We start from the raw sequence: 25532 nt of genomic DNA, 5'->3' as shown, positions 1-25532 counted from the left end.
GTTATTTCGCTCTAAATCTACTGTAACAGGAATACTGACAGTTTATTTATATTAAATTCATAATTCTGAATGTTATATGTGCTTTAATTGAGATAACAATGTGCCATTTTAATTCACTGTGCTTAGCCCTAAGTGAGGCCTGCAGGGCCCTGTTTCCTGATTGTGCAGAAAATATTGAGTCATTCATGCTAACGTGAAATTTTCTTTCAGACTTTGTTCGCATGAGAATGCCAACTTGGTAATAAATATTCTATTGCTTTACACCTAGTGAGCCTGAGAAACTAACCTTGAGCCCAGCACATTCAGGAACTGTGGAATGGACTATGTGTGCAAATGTTTCAACCACCATGGATGAGCAGAGATGGCTGCTTTTCACATGTCAGTAACAGGAATCTTCATCGATGTTGCAGGTCTATGGCCCATGACTGGCATGCATTGGGCAGTTACACCTTCTGCGTCATGTGGAGTGATGGATGGACGAATCATCTTGCATTATGAACTTTTATATACTGTTTCCCAGTTGGACTTTGGGCAGATTTTTCCACTCTTCTCTGCTTGCTAAACCCCTTGGACTCTGGCAGGTACGGTCCTCTCTGCCCTTACCCATCCTTTTGAAATGTTTTGCTGGAGCTAAGAATTTTTTCCCTGGACCCAAAGTTGACACTTGATCGAGCTTCTGAAATACTGGCGCTTCCCTTTTTACCTACTTTTTGCTAACTTTGGTTAGTCACCTTTTGCCCTAGATGCGTTTTTCCACGTTTTGTCCTTTTTTTCTTTTAACTTTTTGTCCACATGTCTTTAGCCCGGCACGTTAACTTTTGACTTGCTAATCTGTAATGGGTTTCACTTGCCCTAGGTAACTAAGCTAAGATGCCTTCTGAATTGCCTTAATGCTTAAAAGAACTGAACAATGCTTGGTTTCTGTACATCAGGTGATCCTTCTGATCTTTTGTATTGTTTTTGTCGAATGCTTAGTTATTTCGATGTTAGTTTGTTTGAATCTTTTCCTTTGTCTTGGTCAACCCTTGGTGTTTCTGTATATTTTTTACTTTGTTTTGAGAACTGTCTACATGACTGAGTATGAGGTTGTAATAAATCCCCATAACCTTATTGCAGACTGGGGTTATCTTTGTGTAGCCACATTGTTCATACTGTCATTCTAAATGGATTTGGACTGAAGTTTGATGCTGTACGTTTCCACACCCTCATGCTGGGTGAAAAGATTTACTGACCTCTTTTAAAGCACAATCCTGAGAAGGAAAATGTTTAAGCACCTACACGGAGATTGAAGCAGAGAATTAATTTTGTGCCTGCCCTAAGCCCCATCCCCGTAGCTTAACCCTTTCTTCTGTCCTATCTTCTATACCAAATCCAGGTAATTTTACATTGTTTTCATTCGTGACACTGTATAGACAGCTTTCACTTACCTTTGTGTCTTGGTTCAGGCACACTTGTATGGGTTTTGTAGACAGTTTGCTGCATGACTCACACAGACACATTATTGGCTGATGTTTGTCCCATGAAGATTCCTCCTTCTTTCCTGATGCTTACCTCCCCTGTTACTCCCATATATTTTTTTTGTGTTGTTGCTGCTCTTTCATTTCCCCCCTGGAAGAGCATACTGCATTTTTCTCTTTTTTACTGAGGCTACTCCAGTGCCCCTGCTTTTCCCCCTTAACACTGAGTGGCCCCATGCCCATGCTTCTGAGGCTAAACCCTCACTATATCTGTTTCTTCACCACGCTACCCCAGCCATTCTACTAGCTGCTATTACTGCAGTGTGTTTGTAGTTAGTACAGTAAAGGCAGTGGAATGTCCACTACTAGGGCTGACGTGGCAAGAAGGTTGCATGCCCTTGTATTCTGTTTTTACACGTATTTGAATAAATTGTGCATTAAAACAAACATCAACATAGAATTCTTCTCTAAATCTCGGTCTTCTTTACCTAATAAGTTAGTTGTCCATGTTTTAAATTATATAGGTAGACTTCAGTGCAATGGTGATCATTCAGAGTTAATTAAAATTAAGTGTTACTCTGCACCCTCTCTTTTTACATGGGAAAGTAGAGATTGTACACATCAGAATACTGTGTGCGTTTTGGCTACAAGGTGCCACAATACTGTTTTTAGTAGCTCACTTAGGAAGAAAAACATTTACAAGACTTAAGAAACAACTGAGGATACATACCGTGCCATCATCGTTCATCTTCAAGCACGATCCAAAATCAGCCAGGCGAATGTGACCATTCATGTCCAGGAGAACATTATCCGGTTTTATGTCCCTGTAGTTAAAAACATGATATGTATTTATAATCTGTGTATATTAAAACTGACAAGAGTACATAGCAATTGATAAGTAATGAGTAGAGAATAACACACATGCATTATCAAAAACAATATACGTTCAGCAAAGGAAAACTATTATTTTTATTTTACATCTCCCTTTTATGAGCTGATGCTCTCTTTCAAGACATTCACACACTGAGCAACGCTAAGAGGTTTCCAATCGATAATCAGTAAGTGAATTAGCAGGCAAGTCAAGGCGGGTGGGCAGTTGGTGACATTGTGAAGGCCCCTCACAGCAGTTTCTAGTGAGCCCCACTGAAGGTTAGGTTATAAATGGGTAAAACATTCTAGTTCAAAGCTCTGTGAGAAGAGATTGAGACACTGGGCGCAAGCTCACATCAAGTAGTTTTGTTTGTAAATAGTAGAGCTCCAAGTAAATTACACTATATAAATTTCTGATATGGTTGGGGAGGGATGCATGTTAAATCATCATTAAAGTTGTTCTTAACAGTTGTGCTCTTTTCTAGTTTGTCATCGAATATATTGAACTTTAGAGCAGTAGGTTCTTAACCTGTGGTCCAAGGACCACAGCAAGTCTGCAAGACCTACTCAAGACATCCCTTACTGTGTTACAAAATTAAATATTAAAATGAATACATAGAAATTAATAAAGTATATACAAATAAATAAGTCAGACTGAAAATGTGAAATCTTTTTCTATATTTTTGATCCTGTGTTAAAAAAATATTTCAGTATGTGAACATTTGCTTGCCATATATTTGTATGTTTGTGCATTCTTTTGAGGTTTAAATCACAGAAATTGATTTGGCTAGGAGTCACTAGCTTCCAATAATGACTCAGTGGCGGTCCTCGGATTTCAGTAGTGACTTAATGGGTGTCCACAGAAGTCAAAGGGCTGAGAACCGCTTCTTTAGAGCATATTCAAATCTCTTCGGGGGGACCAAATCCCATCTGATTCATTCTCTCCTTATGTCCACATGCTGATTGTACAAGGTTTTGGCATCCGGTCGCTGGTCTGCTTTTTGACCAGGAAATGGAGCAATAGATAAACTGTAAACGTTTTTAAAATTAGATTGTCAGAGTAAGGCACCCAAGCCGGCATATTTCCACTAATTGCTTTGGTTAGCAGAACAGGGACCAGACATTTTATCATAATACAATTATTTCCTCCTAATTTTTATGACCTTGGTTGAAATGTATTAATCCATTCAGAAATCTAACCTTCCGCACACAAATGTTCAACAGAAAAAGTAAAACTTTAGCATTCTCTAGAAAAACATACAGTTAAAGAAAGATCTTAAATACTGTCAATGTTCCACATGTGGCAAGTTGTATTCCCCCTATCCAGTGAGTGCATTGAAGGTTACATTCATCTTTACACCTCACATACAATAGCCAGATTATTGTATTCAGTAAACACTTAACACGGCCCAGGTTGTGCTTGTGAATCTTCTCAAATCTTGGAGATCAATTACTATCTTTCTAGTCCAATATTCGATATAGGGACAAATTCTTGTAATTTCATGTAAGTTCAAACAAGAGTTTCCACTCTGCCAAGTTTCCTATGCTTAAAATGTGATTTGAACCACTAATGAACAAGATTTTCATAGCTCAGGTACACGCCACTTCTATCTCACACACAGAGGCAAACTCAGAGTTCTATGGATTCTTCATTTAAGAGTGCAAACATAGAATTTCTATTCATTACAGCTTATGGAGATGAAGTCCAATTCAGACCAAACTGATGAAAACTGAGCAATGGACACCAAAGTACAGTACACTAGTGTTTCCCACTGCATTTTCTACTAGCTCAAATGGGTGACCGGGTAAAATACCTATAGTTTAATTTTAGGTTACATTCTGCCTCCCCTTATACTTTAAGCAGCCCTACAAATTACATAGACAGCAAGATTTCTGACCTCACTAGCAAAATTCATGAAAAACAGGAAAGACAATTTTCTGTTTGGCAACAAAAGCGTGTAATAAACACTCGTCTGAAACAAGTCACCATTTATCAGCCACTTTCAGAAAGGCCTCAAGTTCTCCACTCTTTTACAAATGATAAGTAGATAGAAGTGTGGGGTTTTCAAATTAAGTGCTGGGGCCTGACACCAACAACCAAATCTAGAAATCTGTGTGAGGTGATTGTCGCTAAAACAAACTGTGTGGTATCACAATATAATACACTCAAGTGAGGATTTAACAACTGTAAAAAGAATAAAACAAATTTGCAAGTACAACTAGATAAGCCTGACCAAATATAGAAAAGCAAGTAACTCACTTAGCTAAGTGAAAAGCACCTATTCTGTCCACAATATGTGAGAGACTAGACAGAAAGCCCCACCTGAAATTCGTTCCAACTTTAAAGGGCAGGCAAAAGATGAGCGTCTCTACAGGAGGACTGAGATGATGAAGAGAAAAGAAAACTGTGGTGGTAATGTGTTTCTGTATTTGAACTAGCTTGAAAGTAGAAAAACAACAAGCATTTGCAATGCAACGGGTCTCGCATTTGCTCGAATTAGAGCTATTAGAGTTGTAAACTCCTAAACGGACTTTTCTTGCTACATAAAGAAAAAAGGGAAAAAAACAAGCACGGTCGAGCTGTGTAAAACCCAGCGCGATCGCGCTGAGTGGAAAATAAAAAGATAAAGTAGTGTAGAAACCAGGCTGAAAACATGAAGCCTCGTATGTTTTCAGAAGTTGTTAGGTGCACTCCAGGAGGGCTGAACAACGGAAAATGCATGACGTATGCATGCCTTTCACTAATGAAATCAAGCGGATTTTAAAAGGCAAGCCAATGAAAGGGACAGGCGTGTCATGGGCGTGGTTAAAAGCCGAAAGCGAGATTTTAACAGGGACGGAGTGCTTGTGCATGCAACCGTAAAAAAGCAGTCCTGGGCAGAAGTTGGCAACTTGCAGATAAACGTCTATGGTGGACATAATTTCATTTCAAACAGATCTCACTCTGGCTACTCTAAAATATATGCCCTGTGTACAAAAGGTTGCTATAGGTGGGACAACTTCGGAATCACAAGCTAAGCACAACGAGCTTGCGCCTAGCTGAGGGATGACCGGTTGAACAGGTCTGCCTCTGGCATGAGAAGCCTGGTATGCCGCTGAAAGGCACGACTTCAAGAAGGAGCTTGTTATACAGGACTGCTGCGTCACCAGCGCTCTGTTTACCAAAGTCTTTTTGGCACATACTTTTGAAAAGCTGTTTAAAAAAACTGCACACTGTGTTCCTCGTCTTCCTGACTAATTTCCTCCCACTGTACGAAAGGAAGGAAGGTTGTTTTCTAAACGAGCCTGAAAACAGTATTTGCTTAATATGAATCCATCAAAGATTTTCACTTTACATTGCACAACAACTTCGTTCCAGTTCAAACGTTTGTTAAAGGTTGCAAAAAATGCGTACGCTAAGTAATTAAACATTCATCTTTAATGTTTTTGTTGATAAAACTGTATGCCAGGGAAATGTTAGGATATTAATTACAATTCGACTACACTATGTTATTCTCACAAAAATGTGCTCATGAAGAAAACAGACAAGAAAGCACCGTTTTCCCTTTAATTTGGGAACGCTTCCGTTTTTCTGCAAATCTCTAACTAATAAAGAAGTGGAAGCTTAAATTGCTGTTAAAAAGTAGTCAAGTGTCACTGAAAGAAATGGAAGTGAGTTACACCCTATGAATGAATGTTCCATCCGTTAGCTTTCGTCGAACACCCTAATTCGAAGGCATTAGAGAGGATTAGAGGCAGCGGGCATAAAGAGTCAACATAAGTGTGATGGAAACGTTAAATAGATGCGGATTATCGCTAGTAAAAAAAAGAAGGGTAGTGGGATTTACAAAATCATGCAAGCGGCGAAGAAGTGGGTTAAGTGCTCTCTCCTGATATCTGCTGTGACCTCCGTAATACACCTTTGACATCCAGAAGTACCAAGAGAGCCTTTCTTCCTCTCGGGTTCGTTACCCTGAGGAAAGGTAAATCAGGTAATACTTACAGCTGCCGTTTAAAGCACTATGAAACAGAAGCAACTGAGGGAACATGCAGTGTATAAAAGCACATCTCGTTCCCGACGCAAATGGCGATAAAGGCAATTAACTAACTGTTCCAGCGTCAGGCTTTTCATCTATTATTACAGTCACAGGCGTTGGTTTTGCAGTATGAAAAGAGATTGCACGTGTTCTCCCATAGAAGGAACACAAATGGGGGAATGCATGGGTGAAGAGGGCTGAATGGCGTGAGGGGGGGGGGGGGGGGGGGGGGGGGGGGGTTGTCCATGGAAAAGTGTGGGTAGTGTGCAAAGGTGTGGGCAGTGTGCAAAAGTGGGATCAGCGTGCACGAAGGGAGGGCAGCGTGGTTGACGAGGGGGCTAGCATGAATTAAGATGTAGTCGAATAAGTAGATTGAAGTGACAGCTGACTGGTGATCAGACTGAGGAAGGGCTAAATGGAGGTAGATAGAAGAGAGCAAGGGGGTGGGTCAGAGAGTCAGCTTTGGAGACTGCAATATAACATAAGTATAGCTACATAGCAGAGAATACTTGTTGCTGCAGTTTTGTGATATATACGCCATTTTGCTATTACGCTTGCCATATTTAATTCACTCATCTGAAACTGGTGGCTTCTAAACATTTAGAAATGTGCCTCACATTATTTTTCTTTTTAACTATGAACTACTGGCTCTACTGTAGTAGGTTAGCCTGGTGCCCTGCAATGTCAAACGCAGCAAAAAACTCAAAGAAAAAACTGAACTGTTGCAGTTAGCTTTCACAGAAATTGAATTGATGAGAGTATCATAATGAATTGAACCCTTCCCAATGGAGAAACACACACTGAAAGGGTCACGTAAATGTGATCCTCAATCAAGGGTTACATTGTTCTGTGGAACTAGGTACAGGCAATATTGCTGGAAAAGAAAACTGCGAAATGGTGTTCAAAACAGCCAAGTAAAGATTGTCCTGTGTGGATGCGTTTCTGAAATGGTGCAACTACAATCCCTCGTCTGATGGTGAGAATGAATATCGGGTTATGTCGAATGCAGACCTGTCAATAGGTACTTCGTGGCCTCTCAGTGTTCGAATTAGTTCAGGCTCTTACACTAAAGCTTTAGGATGTCTTATCCCATGGGGACACACTGTGCAGATGTCCTAGGAGGAGCTAGATTTTAAAACTGCACTTTAGCATACATTTGTTACCCCACGTTTCTGCTCCATCTTCCTTTGACACTTCAGTAAATGGTGGCCTGATAACTAATTGAGGCCAACGCATACAACTCAGTAACAGCCATTCTGAAAATTCTTCAGACTTCTCATTTTGGCTTCCATGGTTTTCCAAACTCTCTGTATTGCTCTCTGCGTTACATAGGCCTCGGCCATGAGGCCCCCCCCCAATGCAGGAGATAATGGAGCAGAGGCCACGTCATACTGGTGCAGGCCCTCCTTTGGAATATTCTCCCACTTTAACTGTGCCAACTTTTGAAACATTTAGATATTTGGTCTTCTTTCACAACTAGGTCTTTTGAGGCTGACTCATCTCATGGTCATGAAACTATTGGGTCTGCTTATGCTACATAATAGGTTTGTCTGATTCAACTATGGTTTTCTCCGAGTGGTCAGGAAGGTGGATACAATAAACAGGTACCGTATTTTTTTGTACCTTGCATTTTTTGTAGCCTGAAACAACGTAAGTGGAATAAAAAGGGACACAATATCGTAGGGGAAGGGGTCAGTGGTTCACTTTAGTCTGAAAGAGAAAAAATGAAGAGCACAGTTTCTTCTGGTAAGCAGAAAACTATCTGAATCAGGTCGCCAGCAGCTGCCAAAGAAGGTTTCCACTATTTTGCAACATTATGTAACTAGCATTTAAAATAAACAGTCCACATTGAGATTTTACATGACCACAAGGTTCAGACATATATAACTGATGTTATAGATAAAGCTTTTGTTGTAAATGCACATTAAACAAGTAGATAACTAAGAGACTCTTTTTTACCTGTGGACGTAGTGCAGCTGATGAATGGAATGAATAGCGAGCACCATTTCAGCAAGGTAAAACCGTGCCATATCTTCAGGAAGCCGGTCTTCAAACTTGCTCAGTAGTGTCAACAAATCACCACCTACATAATAGTCCATCACTAAATACTATTCGGAGAAGGAACAAAAAGGAATGAAACACACACATACAGTTAGATTATTTTTTTAAAACAAAAGCAAGAGCACTGGGAAAGAAAAATATAAATTACTAACCACGAGAAACTTTTACACATAAACGAAGACTGCAAAATGAATGCTGTAGTGAAAAAAAAAGCCGTACAGGCATATCAAAATAAATGATAAAATAAGATGGAAAGAATAATAGTTCTTTACAAATCATGGGCCGCAAACATTTACTATATTACATAAATCCTTTCAGTAAAACAGAAAAAAATATGGTATGACTCAATCACCTGAATCCCAATGACTGCAAAAGAGATCACAAGAAGTAGACTAGAATTACAATAGAACTGATGCTTATGAATAAAAATCAGAGCACAAAATAGCCAAGTGGAGCTGAGAGGCCTCTAAAAGCCACATACAAAAACCACACACACAAACATGATAATGACATCTTATCCAACAACAATGCTATGGGCACAACACAGCCCTCACCCGAGCATATTCACAAATACTGATGGTAAATCACAACACCAGCTCAAGAGATCCTGTATACTGTGGAACCACAACAAAACTTAGCAATCAGAATTACAAGGAACCTGTAGAAAATAGAACATGAGAGCAAATAAACTGCCAATGAAAGCCCGATAGTAGCTGGACAGAACATATTGGGTCAGCAGATACATTTGGTCAGTTAGGCAGCAGAACTTAATTCACACACAGGCATGCTTGAGGCTGACAGTCCTAGTAATATTAACCGCTGTAAGGATACCCTCTCATCTAGCCTAAACCATCACCACGATACTAAATCAAACAGCAAAAAGGCCTTTTGGAGTGCGGTATATAAAAATGAGATAACCAACAAGACCTTTACATGGATACGAAAACGACTACCACTTTAATATATTTAAAAAAAAGTATATGTTCAACACTAAATTCGTTTTAGAAGACTGGCTCTATACACTGCAGTTGTTGACACTGCCCACTGGCAACAAATCGCTATCATAATCAGAAACATACCTAAGGAACAGATTATCAAGCAGTACATTAGTAACAGGGAAGACTGGGTTTTGGGGAGAACCATAAGTCACTAGGCGAACCGTATTATGGTAGGAAATCAACATGCAAATCAGCATGCAATAATCAACACAGAATGTGTCTGAACAATATTCCATAGGGAAGCCCTAATTATAGCAACAAGTGGAACATTTTCCAAAGAGTACTGGAACTGCAGTTATACCTCTTGATGACAAGCACTGGCAATGCCAAAAGGGGAGCTCATAAACTAAAGTGGCTGCTTTGTCACTTATGGGTTTAGGCACTCATTAAGACATCACACCTCTTTCACTCATCTTTGTATTCATATATCCATTCACTGACTCATTCCTGCTTTCTCCTTCTGACATACCCACAGTAAAAAAAACACACAAACTCAACATACATATGCAAGATAAATTAAAAAGACTACATGTAGAAAAAAGTAAAGATGTTGTTATCCAAACGTGGGTATCATTCTTGCAGAAGTATCATACATAGTCAATTATTGTATTGAAGTTCCAGCATGACCACCACATTCAGAATCAACGTGATAATAATAAATAATTATGGCCATCTTGGTTGGTAAAACAATGATACTCTATGGACAACAGCATTCCACAATGGGTGCCTGGTTTAGAGGAAGTGGTCACATTGGATGTGGGGCACTGCAGATTAAATAAGTGGAAAGCAAGAGACACATTACCACTGCCTGGAGAGCTGTACTACCCTCTTAAGAAATATTAAAATACGAAGAGGAGAGATAAAGAATGAAAGGAGAACTACAATAGAACACAATCCCAGACACTGGAGCACTTTCATTTTCAGGTAGATGTATTCAGGTAATCAAAAACTGCCATTATTCATAGGGCAACAAGCTAATGACTAATGTGGACTGAACCATTACACATGCAGCTCATTATCATGGGTGGAAGCAGAGTATTAATGGTGGGTGGAGGGGTTGGCGGTGTGCTCTTACTGCCTGTGCAAGCATTGGAGATTGACCACTCTCCAAAACAACTTCCTTTCCAAATAAACTTGCTGCACTCCCGGATGCTTCATATTTCCAAACACTTAATGACCAATTAACCGCATCTTGCCAAACATTGACGAGTTTTGACTAACATGTCTTGTTCACAGTGTATTAGTCCTTTTATATATCACTTTTATACAGTAGCCCTTCAAGATAATTCTGGGGCATCCTGGGAGCTGTAGTTCTATGCACAAAGTAACTTGTTTTCATTGAAGCAAAAACAATAGTTGTTGGGCAAAGACAATTATTTAAGCCAATAATGATAAGGCAAGCATACTTGTGATACATTCTCAGAAAGGATGGAGTGTGAGATATAGTCAGATAAAATCTATTGTCCCAAAACTGTTGATTATCAAAACGTATACTTTGAGCTTGGAACTTTTTTATTACATTTTCGAAAGTCCATAATCCCAGAAAAAATTACTGTTATGATTCACAATTTTCAATATCAGACTTTCAGAGCACCTGTTAGTAATATGGCTCATCCTCAATGTGAAATAACGTATAGTCCTGACAGCAAGTCACTTGGGTAATAGTCTGGGTCCAGTGCCCCATTTACCAGTCACAAGCAAGGACATGTCTTTATGACATTTAACTTGCTGGCCCGGGGTACCTACTGTACCAAATACTCTGGACTTACAAGTAAGATTAGTATGCCAAACAGGGGTCCGCCAATTTCAACATGTTGAAAGGGGGAGCACGGGCACTTTATCACTGGTTAAAGTGAACAAAGTTCTACAGCCAGCCAAAATATAAGGCCCAGCAAAAGGCAAAAAGTCCAGGTTGACGCTGCAGAAAGGGCAACTTTCCTACACATTCCTTGGTAAGTCAAAAGAGGTAGTGCTAAACATGTGTTTGGTCTTTTAGCTGTTTCTGCCCACTCTCAAATAGCTAATCCCTGCTAAGTGGTCAGCAGTCAGCATACATTGGCCTTTCATAGGCTCTGAGTCAAAGCTCTTACCTCTCTCCCAGCCAAAGATGTGTATTCTAGCTCTGAAAATGTGATAGGTGGCAGAACTGGTTTTGCCTTCTACAGTGAATTGGGATGGGCTGTTGTTAGAAATGGGGTCTCTAGGTGGCAGTTGGTCTACACTCTGTCCAATTAGGGACCCTCACTCTAGTCAGGATAAGGGAGATACCCGCTCAGATAACCCCTGTTCACCCCCTTGGTAGCTTGGCACGAGCAGTCAGGCTTATCTCAGAAGCAATGTGTAAAGCATTTGCACATAACACACAGTAATAAGTGAAAACACTACAAAAGGACACCACACCAGCTTTAGAAAAATAGCCAATATTTATTTATATAAAACAAGACCAAATACAATAAGAATCCAACATACAGTAAGAAAAATATGAATTATGCAAGATGTACTCAAAACTACAGTTCCTTGAAGTCGATAGCTCCATCTGGGGCTATCACGGCGTCGTGATCAACAAAACCAACAGTTCAGGCCAGCAGCGGCGTTGCGGGCCAGCTACGGTGTCGGGAAGACCCACAAACAGTACCTTGGATTTGCAGGGTATCGTGATCCTCGGGGTGAGCTCCGGAGGGCGGCGTCACTGGCGTCGCGGTGTCTGGTCCGGAGTCGGTGCAGGAGTCGTCGGGCCCTTGAAGTCACGCACCTCGGGGATCAAACTCAAGGCTGATGAAATCAGGTGCGCTGGCGTGGATGGCGTCGGGGCTGCGGTGCGAAGCAGGACGATGCGACGTGCGGTCCCACAGGTCACGGTGCAGGCAGTGGCTCGGTGACTGCGTCCAGCGGCGTCGGTGAGACCAGGGCTGCAGTGTGAAGTGGGGCGGTGCAATGTGCGGTGTAATGTGCGGTGTCCACAGGTCACGGAGCAGGCAGCGGCGGTGTCGTTGCGGAATAGCTGTCGTCGGTAGGCCCAAGCCAGCAGTGCAGGACGGCGCTTCTTGACCCTCACGAGCGGTGTCCTCAGGCCACGGTGCAGGCAAGGATGCCTGGTGACGACACTGGAGCCGATGGTGCTGGCGTCCGTGGACCGGGGCTGCGGCGCTGGACGGTGCTTCGTGCTCCTCACGAGCGGTGTCCACAGGCCACAGTGAAGGCAGCGGCGCCGGGGTCAGCAGGAGCGAGGTCGTCGGGAATGCCCAGGCTGCGGTGTGAGCAGGTGACGCCAGAGTGTGGGGCCCACAGGTCGCGGTGCGAGCAGCGGCTCGGTGAAGTCGTCCGATGACTGCGTCGGTGAGACCAGGATCACAGTGCGAAGCAGGGCAAAGTGACTCCGTGCGGCGTCGGCAGGTCACAGTGCAGGCCAGCGGCGCGGTGGTTGCTTCTCTTGAACAACACAAAAAGCCCAGTTCCCAGTGCTGCAGGTCGAAGAAGCTGAAGTCTTTGGTGTCCCTGAGACTTCCAACAGGAGGCAAGCTCTACTCCAAGCCCTTGGAGAATTTTCTCAAGTAGGACACACAGCAAAGTTCACCCTTTGCACTCTTTTCAGGCAGAAGCAGCAACTGCAGGCAAGTCCAGCAAAGCAACACAGCAAAGGGACAGTACTCCTCCTTCAGCTTTTCAGCTCTTCTAACGGGCAGAGGTTCCTCTTGATTCTCGAAAGACTCTAAAAATCTGGGGTTTTGGGCCTTCTTCTAATACCCTGTTCTGCCTGTGAAGTTGGCAAACTTCAAAGCAAAGTTTCAAGTGTTTGCAAGATCCCTTCTTGTCCAGGCCAGGCCCCAGACACAAACCAGGGGGTCGGAGACTGCATTGTGTGAGGGCAGGCACAGTCCATTCAGGTGTGAATGACCACTCCTCCCTTCCCCTCCAGCACAGATGGCTAATCAAGATATGCAGGCTACACCCCAGCCCCCTTTGTGTCACTTTCTAGAGGAGACTTGCGAACAGGCCAACTGTCAAACTGACCCAGACGGGGAATCCACAAACAGGCAGAGTCACACAATGGTATAAGCAAGAAAATGCCTACTTTCTAAAAGTGGTATTTTCAAACAGACAATTTAAAAACCAACTTCACTAAAAGATGTATTTTTAAATTGTGAGTTCAGAGACCCTAAACTCCACATTTTTATCTACTCTCAAAGGGAATTTGCGCTTTAAGGATATTTAAAGGCAGCCCCCATGTTAACCTATGAGAGAGATAGGCCTTGCACAGTGAAAACCGAATTTGGCAGTATTTCACTGTTAGGACATATAAAGCACACTAGTATATGTCCTACCTTAAACATACACTGCATCCTGCTCCGGGGGCTACCTAGGGCCTAACGTAGGGGTTCCTTACATGTAGTAAAAGGGAAGGTTGAGGCCTGGCAAGTGGGTACACTTGCCAAGTCAAATTGACAGTTTAAAACTGCACACACAGACACTGCAATGGCAGGTCTGAGTCATGTTTACAGGGCTACTAATGTGGGTGGCACAACCAGTGCTGCAGGCCCACTAGTAGCATTTGATTCACAGGCCCTGGGCACTTCTAGGGCACGTTGCTAGGGACCTATTAGTAAATCAAATATGCTAATTATGGATAAATCAATCCACAGTACAATTAATATGGGGAGCACTTGCACTTTAGCACTGATTAGCAGTGGTAAAGTGTGCAGAGACAATAAACCAGCAAAAACAGACTTCAAAACCACAAGTTCAGAAGGCAAAAAGACAGGGGAGACACGCCAAACAGCTGTCTAGAAGAGTCCTAATAGGAGAAGCCCTCCCTGGCATCTCCAATTCAAAAGAGAGAGTGCTAAAGTAGACCTTTGTTCAGCCAATTGTTCCGTCAACTCCCATATAGGTTATCCCTGCTAAGTAGTAAGCAGTTATCACCCAATGGTTTTTCCTGAGCCTAGAGGCAAGCCACTGTCCACTGACCCACTGTTGATATGTCTCCCAGGCCAAGGATGCGTAATCCAGTTCTGGGGGTTTGATGGGCAGAACTGGTTTTAAGCCAGTTCTAGGCCAGGCAACCTAAAGCATATTATTACAAAGTTTATTTTCTGATCAAGTTATCAAAAAGGAAAATGTTACGTACCCAGTAGACATTTGATCGTGGCATGTAGTGCTGTAGATTCAAATGTTTTGCATAAGTTTGCCATCTAGTGTTGGGCTCGGAGTGTTACAAGTTTATTTTCTTCGAAGAATATGTTTGAGCCACGAAATCAAGGGACTCCTCCTATAGGTGATATTGTGCATGGGCATGGAGTCCTTTGTTAGATTATTTGCCCGCAGGTGGTTGAAGTAAAGAGTGTGTATTTGTAGATAGTTAATAAAAGATGTTCATGCAGTGTATGTACACATTTACAATATATTGAACTACCAAGACCACAGGCTTCTGGGAAGGAGGGAGGGTGCATGTGAATCTACAGCACTACATACCACAAACAGATGTCTACTGGGTACATCTTCTGTTCAATGGCATGTGTAGCTGTAGATACGCATGCTTTGCTTAGACTGTAAAGAAGTCCCCTCCCACATAAGCAGTGGCTAGCCTGTAGGAGTTGGAGTAGCTTGAAATGATGTCCTAAGGTGTGTTTGGCCAACATTTGCTTGCTGACAAGCTAGTGTTTAGTAAATGGGTGTGCTGTAGACTAAGTAGCAGCTTTACAAATATCTGTGATTGGAATATTTCCTAAAAAGGCCATAGAGGCACATTTTGTCCTGGTAGAGTGTGCTTTAGGAGCTACTGGTAGTTGCCTTTAGCTTTAAGATAACAAGTTTGGATACACTTGACTATCCATCTAGCTAATCAATTCTTTGAAACTGGATTACCCTTGTGAGGCATTGAAAAAGGAATAAATAGTTGTTTTGATTTCCTAAAACATTTTTGTCCTGTCAATATAAGATATGAGAGGTCGTTTTAACATCCAGTCTATGGAGAGCTCTTTCAGCGACTGAGTCTGGCAGTGGGAAGACGACTGGCAACTCTACTGATTGATTAATAAGAAATGGTGATACTACCTTGGGTAGTAATTTAGGATCTGTTCTAAGGACTATTTTATCTTTGAGTATTTGGAAGAAGGGTTCCTCTAAAGTGAACGCTTGTATTTCACTAACTCTTCTTAGAGAGGTTATAGCTAATAAAAAAATATATATATATATATCAACCTTCCCTGAAAGGAATTGTAAAGCACAAGAATGAATGGGTTCAAATGGTGGACCCATGTCTGGTAAGTACAATTGTAAGGTTTCATAAAGAAGCTGGAAGAACTCTGCGTGGAATAATTCTCTTAATGCCTTCCATAAATGCCTTAATCACAGGAATTCGAAATAAAGAAACATGCTGTCTTTTTTTAGGTAAGCAGCTATGGCTGCTAAATTAAGTTTAATAGAAGAGTATGCTAGATTTGCCTTTTGCAAATGTAGCAAACAACAGACAATGTGGATCAATATTTTTAGGTTGACAATAATATTTAAAAAGTTTCCATTTAGTAGCATAACACTGTCTAGTTGTAGGTCTGAGTGCTTCTTTAAGAATGTCTATACATTCAGAAGGAAGTTATAAGTAGCCAAACTCTGTGACTTCAGGAGTCATATCGCAAGATTGAGTGCTTTGGGGTTTGGATGTCTGATTTGACCTTTCTTTTGAGTCAAAAGATCTGGTTTGTTTGGAAGTTTGTGATGTGGAACCACAGACAGATCCAACAGCGTTGTGTACCAAGGCTGACGTGCCAATGTTGGGGCTACAAGAATCATGGTGAGTGATGTTTGTTTCAATATGCATATTAGAAATGGTATGAGTGGGAGAGACAGAAAAGCGTAAGCAAATATCCCTGACCAATTCATCCATAGAGCATTGCCCTTGGAGGGAGGGTGAGGGTATCTGGATGTGAAATTTTGGCAGTTTGAGTTTTTTGCAGTGGCGAAGAGATCTATCTCTGGTATTCCCTATAACTGAAAGTATTGGTGAAGTACTTGTGGGTGAATTTCCCATTCATGGACTTGTTGCTGCATCCTGCTTAAAAAGGTCCTCTAACTGATTATCCATTTCTCAGAGATATTCTGCCAGTAATTAAATATGATTGTGAATCACCCACTTCCAAATTGTCTGAGCTAGAAGGGACAATTGAGATGAGTGTGCCCCCCTGTTTTTGCAGATAATACATTGTTGTCATATTGTCTGTACAGACTAACACTACCTTGTGTGAGATTTGTGCAAGGAATGCCTTGAGTGATAGAAAGATGCTAGCAATTCCAAATAGTTGATGTGATAAGTCTGTTAAATGGGATCCCATTTCCCCTGTATGGTGAGGTTGTTGAGGTGAGCTCCCCACCCTGTCTGTGATGCATCTGCCGTGAGAGTGATCTGAGGCACAGGGTCCTCTTTGAAAGGTTAGTGGGATTCCACCACTGCAGAGAGCGGTGAGTCTGGCGGTCCAACAACACCAGATCCAGAAGATGACCCTGTGACTGGGACCACTGTTGAAAGGCACTGTTGCTGTTGACACGTGTAGTCTTGCATGGGAAACTGTGGCTATGTAGGAAGCCATCATTCCCAACAGTTGCATCACTAGCCTCACTGTGTAAGTATGACTCTCTTGTAATTGAGAGATGAGTTTGAAAAGCTTGAATCCTTATTGGGTTTGGATACGCTAATGCTGACTGAGGTTTCAGAATTTCTCCCAGATATGGCTGTATTTGTGAGGGTTGAAGATGAGATCTGAGGTAATTTGTTGTAAACCCCAAATCGTGTAGAAGATTTACTGTGTACTGAGTGTTTTGCTGGCAGTTTTGAATGGTATTGGCTTTTATGAGCCAATTGTCTAGATATGGGAAAACGTGTATGTGTTTTCTTCTGAGAAATGCTGCTATCACTGCCAAGAATTTTGTGAATACTCTTGGGGCTGTTTTTACCCCGAATGGTAGTACCTTGAATAGGTAATGTTTTCCTGCAATGACAAATCTTAGATATTTGCGGTGTGCTGGATGTATGGGAATATGAAAATAAGCATCGTTGAGATCCAAAGCTGTCATGTAATCCCCTTGCTGTAATGGAGGAAAAGCATCTTGCAGAGTGACCATGTGGAAATGCTCAGAAAGTATATATGGACTGAGAGGCCTGAAAGTGAATATACCCCTAACCCTTGTTGGGATGTATAGACTGGTTCTATAGCGTTTTTTGAGATGAAGGGACTGTACCTCCTCCTTTAGTAGAGTAAGATGGTCATGAGAGAGTTTGTGGAAACGTGGTGGGATATTTGGTTGAGTAGAAATGAGTTCTAGACAATAGCCATGTTGGGTAATTGATTGAACCCACTGATCTGTGGTGATGTTGTACCTCTGCGGATAGAAATTTACCAGTCTTCCTCCCACAGGAGATGTATGTGCTGTGGTGATTTGTAAAAAGTCACTGTTTTGTTGTGGAAGAAGAACCTCTAGAGGCAGATGTTTTACCTCTTCCTCTATTGATTGAGCCTATGTATGATCCTCTAAAGGAACCCCTGTTATAAAAATGTGTTCCTTGTTTTTGTTGTGAAGTGGAGATGGCTCTATGGTTGATGTTTTGAAACCACCTCTAAACTGTGGCCTACAAAAAGTGCCCTCAGAAGGTGTGGTATATAACATGCCCATGGCTTTAGCTGTTTCAGAGTCTTTTTTAAAGATTTTCTATGGTGGCATCTACCTCTGGCCCAAATAAATGCTATTTATCAAAAGGCATGTTTAATACAGCTTGTTGTATTTCAGGTTTAAAACCTGAGCACCTTAACAATGCATTTCTTCTTATCATTATACTATTGTTGACCCCCCCGCTGATGTGTCAGCTGCATCAGTAGCACATCTGATTGCATTGTTTGAAATGGCCTGGCCCTCTGCTACTATTTCCAGTCCTCTTTTTTGATGTTCCTGTGGAAGATATTGCAATAATTCTTCCCTTTCATCCCAGTGGGCTCTATCATACCTCGCCAGGAGTGCCTGAGAATTTGCAATTCTCCAGAGATTGGCAGCTTGAGCAGACACTCTTTTGCCCGCTGTGTCTAATTCTTTACTCTCCTTGTCTGGAGGAGGAGCATCCCCTGTAGACTGACTGTAGGCACGTTTCCACACCATGCTTACCACTATGGAGTCAGGTGGTAACTGTTCTTATAAAAGCTGGAGCAGAGGGTGCAGCTTTGTATTTTTAAATCGACCCTAGGTGTAATGATCCTTGCTTTGTCAGTAGCATGTCTGAGCATGCCTGGAAGCATAGGGAGACATTGGGGCTGTTTGTATGTAGTAGTTAAAGTATTAAATAACAAGTCCTCTTCAATTGGGCAGGTGTGTAACTGGACGTTAAGATACCCAGTTGCTCTAGCTATTATTTGATTGTAAGCAGTGTTATCTTCAGAGGGAGATGGCATTGCTGGATATAAGTCAATGTCATTAGATAAAATGGGATCAGTGGATCAGGATTATACAGATCCCATGGTTCTGCATCCTATCTATCATCACTTAAATTATCCCTATGAAGTGATGCTGATGATGTTTCTGGAGAGAATTGTGTGAAATATGGAGATGACTGTGGTGGTGGTGGAGTAGACGGAAATAAAGGAAAATGAGGTGGTGAAGGCGAAGGTCGTTCTGGAGCCTTGTCCTTTTCCTTGGAGACTCTTAGGAGGAGGCCAAGCGTCCCTTGAAATGTGAGTCTCCTTTTAATTGGAGCAAGAGAAAAGGCTATAGTCCTTCCTGTTCCTTTTTGTATTTGAAGCTTGCGCAGTTTAGCATCCATTACTTCAAGTATTGGTTCTATGGAAGATGACTCCTCTGTAACAGCAGGATGTTTAGTGATGTCAGTTTTCAGTTCCGAAGGTTTTGACACAGAATTTTTAACTTGAACCGAAAATTTTGGTTGCGAAAGAGGTTTTAGGCTCCGAAGTAGATATGCCCGATTTTGGGCTCGAGGCCAAAACAGACAGAGATGTCTGTTTTGGTCAGTGCTGAATGCATGTTGGTCTTATGCATTTTCAGCACCGAATCAGACGGTAGGCCCTCCGAATGTGTTTTTTAGCTCCTACCATGGCCCGAGGGCATTGGAGGACCAGTGACAAATGCAGAAGTCTTTTTAATAGTCTTTGTTTGGTGGAATGGTTCCGAAGTACTCACGTACAGCACCGGTGTGATGGATTGGCTCTCAACATCCGAGTCTCGGTCCGAATCAGAGTCTCTAATGGATAAGCCTGCGCGGTGCCCTACTTCTTCCTGCGCATGCTTGTCCCCAAAAGTGTAGGGTGTGTCTTCTGTTGCCTTGGACACCATTTCCAGTCGACGCGCACTTTGGGTACGGAGACTCTTCTTTAACCAAAAAGATCTACAGGTGTCGCAGGTTTCTTCTCTGTGTTCCGGAGACAGTCACAAATTACATACCAAGTGTTGATCGGTGTAGGGAACCTTGGAGTGACACCGAGGACAGAACCGAAACGAAGTTCGTTCCATCAGCCTATAATTCTTCAACTACAGTTTGTCGAAGTAGGCCCAAGAAAAGCATGGACACCCCGAAGGTTGTTAAATCAACCCAGGTGATCAAAACTGGATCGACTATAAAAGAATAGAAAGCACGATTGAAGACTATATATTGACGTAGATAGAGGGGGAGACCATACAGAAAAGGCACATTTTCTTATGGGAGTTTCATGATTTGTTTGTAGGGGTTAAAATTTGTATGGGTCATCATCTCAAGGTATTACAACACAATCAGGCGCGTTATAAGACCCGGTTTACAGAAGGCAGAAAAACTCTACTGAGCCCCAAAATTATGGTTGAAGTGGTTTGCCTCTGGCGTCTTGGGGTACTGCCCCACTATTGCTCTACGAACTGAGCACAGTATAACTCTTTCCGCACTTGGCTCTCAGGGCAATGAGGGTGAGAAGTACAGGCTTTTCATAGAGGCCATGTGTTCAGAAATCAACGGTCAACCAACAGACAAAATAACAATGTTCAACTCAGTGCTCTTCTTTAACCACACAGTAAAAATATATACTACACAGTTCAACTACATTAGCAAATACATTGTTGGATTTTGATTTCTGGTTGCTTTCTCAATAAGCACTAAATTGCCCCTTGCAGTATTCTCTCGCAATCTGGGTGATCCTTATAGCTTGAGTTCCCAATATTCTGAGGCAGGGGCATGAATTAGGCACAGGTGCAGATTATGTTGCTATTAGCAACCAAAGCTTTAGGTGTGCAAATCAGTTCAATATTTTTTACCCCAGGATCGAGCACAAAGGCTCAAGTCCTCGCTCCCTATTTATTCAGTGTGTATGTCCGAGCCTTTTTGCTCTGGTCACAGGTGAGACAACGTGGTTCTTGCGCAATGGTCTCATAGATTGGGTGATGTGATGGGTGCAACAGCAGCCTCTCATCTGGACCAACGTTGATGGAAGATTGCAGCATGGCAGGTCCAATCATCATAGCAAAGCCTCTTAGGTAGCTGCAACCTCCCAGGCCGACCGCTGCTCCACTTAGCAGCAACATGTCTTGTTTTCCTGAAAGTAGCTGCATCATGAAGGCACAGAAAGAAAGGACGAAGATCAGCGTGCGGGGGTAGTGCTTATATGCAATGTCAATCAGTCACTTCTGGGGAGGCATAGTGTCTGAGCAGAGCTGCATAACATCACCTACAGGCATGCAGGTGCACTACTATGAAAACTCTCCAGGTGCAGCCTTGCTGTTTAGGGGGTATTCTAAGGTGAAGAACCTGAGGTTAGAAGTATTCGTCAGAAATTAAAATTAGCCCTAACCTTTGGAGCTGCAAATGAGTACAGTCCTTCCATTAAGCATGCTATGCCTTCCAAGCAACCAGTTTCAAGTAAAACTCCTGTCCCTGTCATTATTAACAGTTTCTTCTCTAGCAGCACAAAGCACGAGGTATAAGCAGACCATCTTCAAAGTAGGTGTGTGAGCCTTTGAGTTGCGTTTTCATCACATCTTTGCTCATATGTTAATCTACCAAAGTCACAGACTGACTTGCAAAAATTGTTTCCGTCCAAGGGCAGTGAAACATCAGGTCCTTGCCTCGTTATTCACTGTATGTGTATCATAAGTAACATAAATGAACTTGGCTTCACAGTAAGCTCCATAGGGAGAGGATACTCCTTGGAGTATCGCAGAGGAAGCCTGCAAGGACCAAGGAGACAGCAGGCACTGGATGCCATAAACTTTGTGCCATCAACCTCCAGTAAACTAAAAAGCTACACACCTGCAAAGTAAATTACATTTTAGGGAAGCATGGTAGAGTCAGAATCTAGGCAATCACTCTCAAACAACTGCAGGGAAACAGATGTTTTGAAATACTTTCTTGGCTATTTATTTGATAGAATTCAGAGACTCCGTTCAAGGTATAATGGTTGCAATAAAAAAAACACAGCTGACCATGTTCTGCATCTGTCCAAACAAAGACACGGCGTCACATCAATCAATTTTCTTATATCATTTATTACTAAAATCACGGGTAACTGTGAAAAAATAATGGAAACAACCACTATCAACTCAACAGACACAATATTTTGTGAATATGCCTGTTCAGGACTTATTGAGGGAAAATACCAAGGCACTCCAGAAGGCAGTCCTAGCAGTATAACCAAATGGAAATGAGAGTCCAAAGTTCAATCGAGGTTGTTTTTCCAATTAATTACCTTTATTCCTGGTAAGCATGTATATTGCGCGAACAGCCAACACATGTTTCGTCCAAAGGACTTTTTCAAGGCCAAAATTATGGATAAAAGTGGTTCACGTGAGAGAGGCTGAGCAGTCATGTAGTCCACCGATATCTTGTTATTTTCTCCAAACGTCCGACCTTACGGACCAACGAAGACGTTTGCAGTCAGTTTCACTTTTTGTCTTTCCAAAAAACTGTTTGATTTTAGGGGAAAAGAGGCAATATTTGCCTGTGATTTTGTCCACAGGACCGGAGTGTTGGTCTGGCAAAATTAGATGTCTTTTAAGAGGGCTAGATCTTTTCCGAAGGATTTCAGTGTCAGGTGCTTACAGCTACACAAAATAATACTAACACACTATCTGCAGATTATACTTGTGAGTTTAGTACCAGATTATCATACACTTTTGTTGGACCTTCACTTCTATGGACTTTGAAACTATTTTTGAAAAACTTGTGCTCAACGTTTTGGAGTTGTAAACCACCCGACTGCTTCTTCCTCTTGAGAAAAACATTTCTGTCATGTTTAATGTTGCTAGACTTGCATCTAATCAAGCTGAGAGTCTTTACGTTATTCTTTCCATATCCTACTCTTGTAGTTAAAAGGACAAGGTATAGTTTGTTGAAAATTTTAATAAATAAAGGGTATCCCGCTCACAGTGGGGACCTTGTAGTGACGGCAGATATTTTCTGTCTGCCAAGGTTAGCCAATTTATAATTCTGGATCCAATTTTTACATGGATGTTCACACACACTCTTTGTTAATAGATATTTTGGAAGATGCAGGAAAAGTCTCCTGCACTGTAAAATATTACAAATCAATATAAAAAGCATAATAACAAACATACCAAATAATTTTCATCTTGGAAGGCGTAGTGCAACGTAGTAATCCATTGACAGTCTCCATTCACCAAAACGTTTCTTTCTTCACGAAAACAAGCAGTCTATTGAAACATCAGAAAGAAAAAATCTTAAATCATCCATTATAACATCTTCCTTAATTCTCCCATTATAAAGAATTTTAACAAGCAAAACATTTAAATGTTTTACCTATTAATACATTTACATGGCTCACATTCGAAAAAACAGTATAGGTTATACAATTTGTCAGTGGAACCAAACCTAATTTCTTAAAGTCCCCGTGACTTACATGCTCCCTTCTAATACTCCATGATTTCAATATAGCCAGTCATCAAGGTGGGGGAGTGATGGTTATAACCTACAAAAACACTCCCAAGTAATCCTCTGTATGCCAACTCCGCCTTCAACAGAGCTCAAGTTTAGTACCTTCCAAGAATTCAATTGCAATCCTGAAATGTCCTTTCACCATTAGCAAGTGCTTTTGAACTTCTGGTGAGCTTATTCCAACCCCATCCACAAGGGCCTGCTGTGTTTGGAAATCTGTCAGGAATTTACTATTCAGGGTGCATACTGCAGTGTGAATTAGCAATAAAAGATCCAACGAAGCCGGCCGGTAGCCGATGAGGCTGCAAGCTTAGTGCGGAGCTCTGGGGCTGAACCGGGACCCGACCAGCATATCTACCGCGCTGAATCCAATAATTTAACAGCAGACCACCGTGGGCCCTTCCGGAGTTCGGCTGATCCTAGTTGTGCTACTTTTTCTTGAGTATTGCATCCTATTAGAGGACAGTTATATGAAACTCTTGGTCGGCCGGAGAAGGTTGCGCGAAAACAAAATGGCGACCGCGTCCTACGCGGCACCCATGGAAGGCCAGAGAACGAGAGGAAACCCCTGAGCAAACACAGCAACCGGAACCTGAAGCCAGGTCCAAAAAAGTGCGACAGAGGACCCGGTGAGTGAAGAAGGGAGTGCGTGAAAGAGAGCAGTGCAGCGCCGCCGGAGAATGGAGAGAGCGCGGAGGGCCTCAGTCGGAATGGGGGTATGGAAAAGGAAAGAAATAGCTGATCCCCGGGACTGGTCTGACGCAGGGGAAGACTCGACGAACCACCGCCGCATCTCCATTCTGCACTGAGCGGAGATCACCCATCACTGGCTAGTAGAGGCGGGGGAAAACCTGAACTATCCCAGCGAAGGACCACTAACAACCGCTAGCAAAGCGGGGACCCCCCATTTCAACAATCAAACCCACGAACCGCTACTCCCGACTCAGTAGATGAAGAAGGATCAGAGGAACTGGAATTAAATACCCCCGCTGCGGAACTTGAGCGATAAAGAACCTGAGACTCTACTCACTGGGGCGAACCCACGATTTGTGGGTCCTCTCACCTGACTCACCGCTCTGATTCAGAACCTCGTGCTAGCTACGTCGAGAAACAAACGCATCAACGAGAGGTGAGGCACAGCAGCGTGTCCCGGACGCGGCCCTCAGATCCTTCCCTGAAAGTCGGAGCCGACCCCCCAGAGGCACACTACATAACCGACGAGTCAAAGCAAAGGGAGTAATCATTTACAGCAAAGGGTCTACACTGAGAGTTCACAATAGTAAACAGCTATAAAACGCCCGATACACCCCAACCTGCGCCACAAAATCAGACCCCGTATGAACATCCCAAACAGATCGCGCAGGGGGGCGCAGAGTGAAAGGCGGAGAAGACCCGAACACTCCTCCTATTGAGGATAGAAACTTGTGATCAGTGGTGATTGGATGGGGAAAAAGACAGACAACCAGAGCTGGAACCACTAAGCCAAACCCCTGCACTGAAAAACTTGCACAATCCGTCCACCTTATCCATTGTACAATTCCAACCATGGGGAAACCCAAGAAGCGAGACGACCAGGCCCAAACGGAATGTACAAATATACATTAATCCACCCAGTCCTCCAGCCAGAACTCCTCACACTGCCCTACCACTCAAGAAGCAACGTTGGACACGATACTCCTGGCTATCAAAGAATCCCGGGAAGCACTCAAGGGGAAAATCGACCACCTCACATCTGAACTTTCATTACTCAGAGACGATCACCGCAAATTGAAAGAATAAGTGGACGCAAGTGAAAAATCGTTAACTAATATCGACCTCAAGCAACAAACTGCATCTAAAAAAATGGTACATTTGACTTCCCGAATTAAGACATTGGAAACCAGAGCGGAAGATGCCGAAAACCGTGCACGTAGGAATAACCTTAGACTTATTGGAATACCGGAAGACATGGAATCCTCAGCAACCAGCACTGAGACCTTTCTGGAGGAGTGGATTAGAACTAGTATGGCACCTGAGGGCTTGACGGCATACTTCGCAATAGAAAGAGCTCATAGGATCCCCAACAAAGCACCTCCCCCAGGAGCTAGACCACGCACAATCATAGCCAAACTGTTGCACTACAAAGACCGAGACTACATCCTCGCCCAGTCAAGACAACTAGGCGAAATACTATGCAACAACCAACGGGTCATGATCTTCCCGTACTTCACGAGAGAGACACAGATGC

At 42.5% G+C, this 25532-nt stretch overlaps 1 protein-coding gene across 1 annotated transcript in view; it reads right to left on the bottom strand.

Moving 5' to 3' along the window:
- Positions 1 to 25532, bottom strand: part of CDC42BPB (CDC42 binding protein kinase beta) — a 903752-nt gene that overhangs the window by 725445 nt on the left and 152775 nt on the right. The window contains exons 4-6 of the mRNA XM_069207298.1: positions 22969 to 23064; positions 8303 to 8451; positions 2188 to 2281 (exon numbers count right to left, since the gene is read on the bottom strand). Coding sequence (XP_069063399.1) covers positions 2188 to 2281; positions 8303 to 8451; positions 22969 to 23064 — 339 coding nt within the window. The remainder of the gene's footprint in view (positions 1 to 2187; positions 2282 to 8302; positions 8452 to 22968; positions 23065 to 25532) is intronic.

The sequence above is a fragment of the Pleurodeles waltl genome, chromosome 9 (genome assembly GCF_031143425.1).
Source record: "Pleurodeles waltl isolate 20211129_DDA chromosome 9, aPleWal1.hap1.20221129, whole genome shotgun sequence".
Lineage (NCBI taxonomy): Eukaryota > Metazoa > Chordata > Amphibia > Caudata > Salamandridae > Pleurodeles > Pleurodeles waltl.
This window is presented reverse-complemented; position numbering and strand designations above follow the sequence as displayed.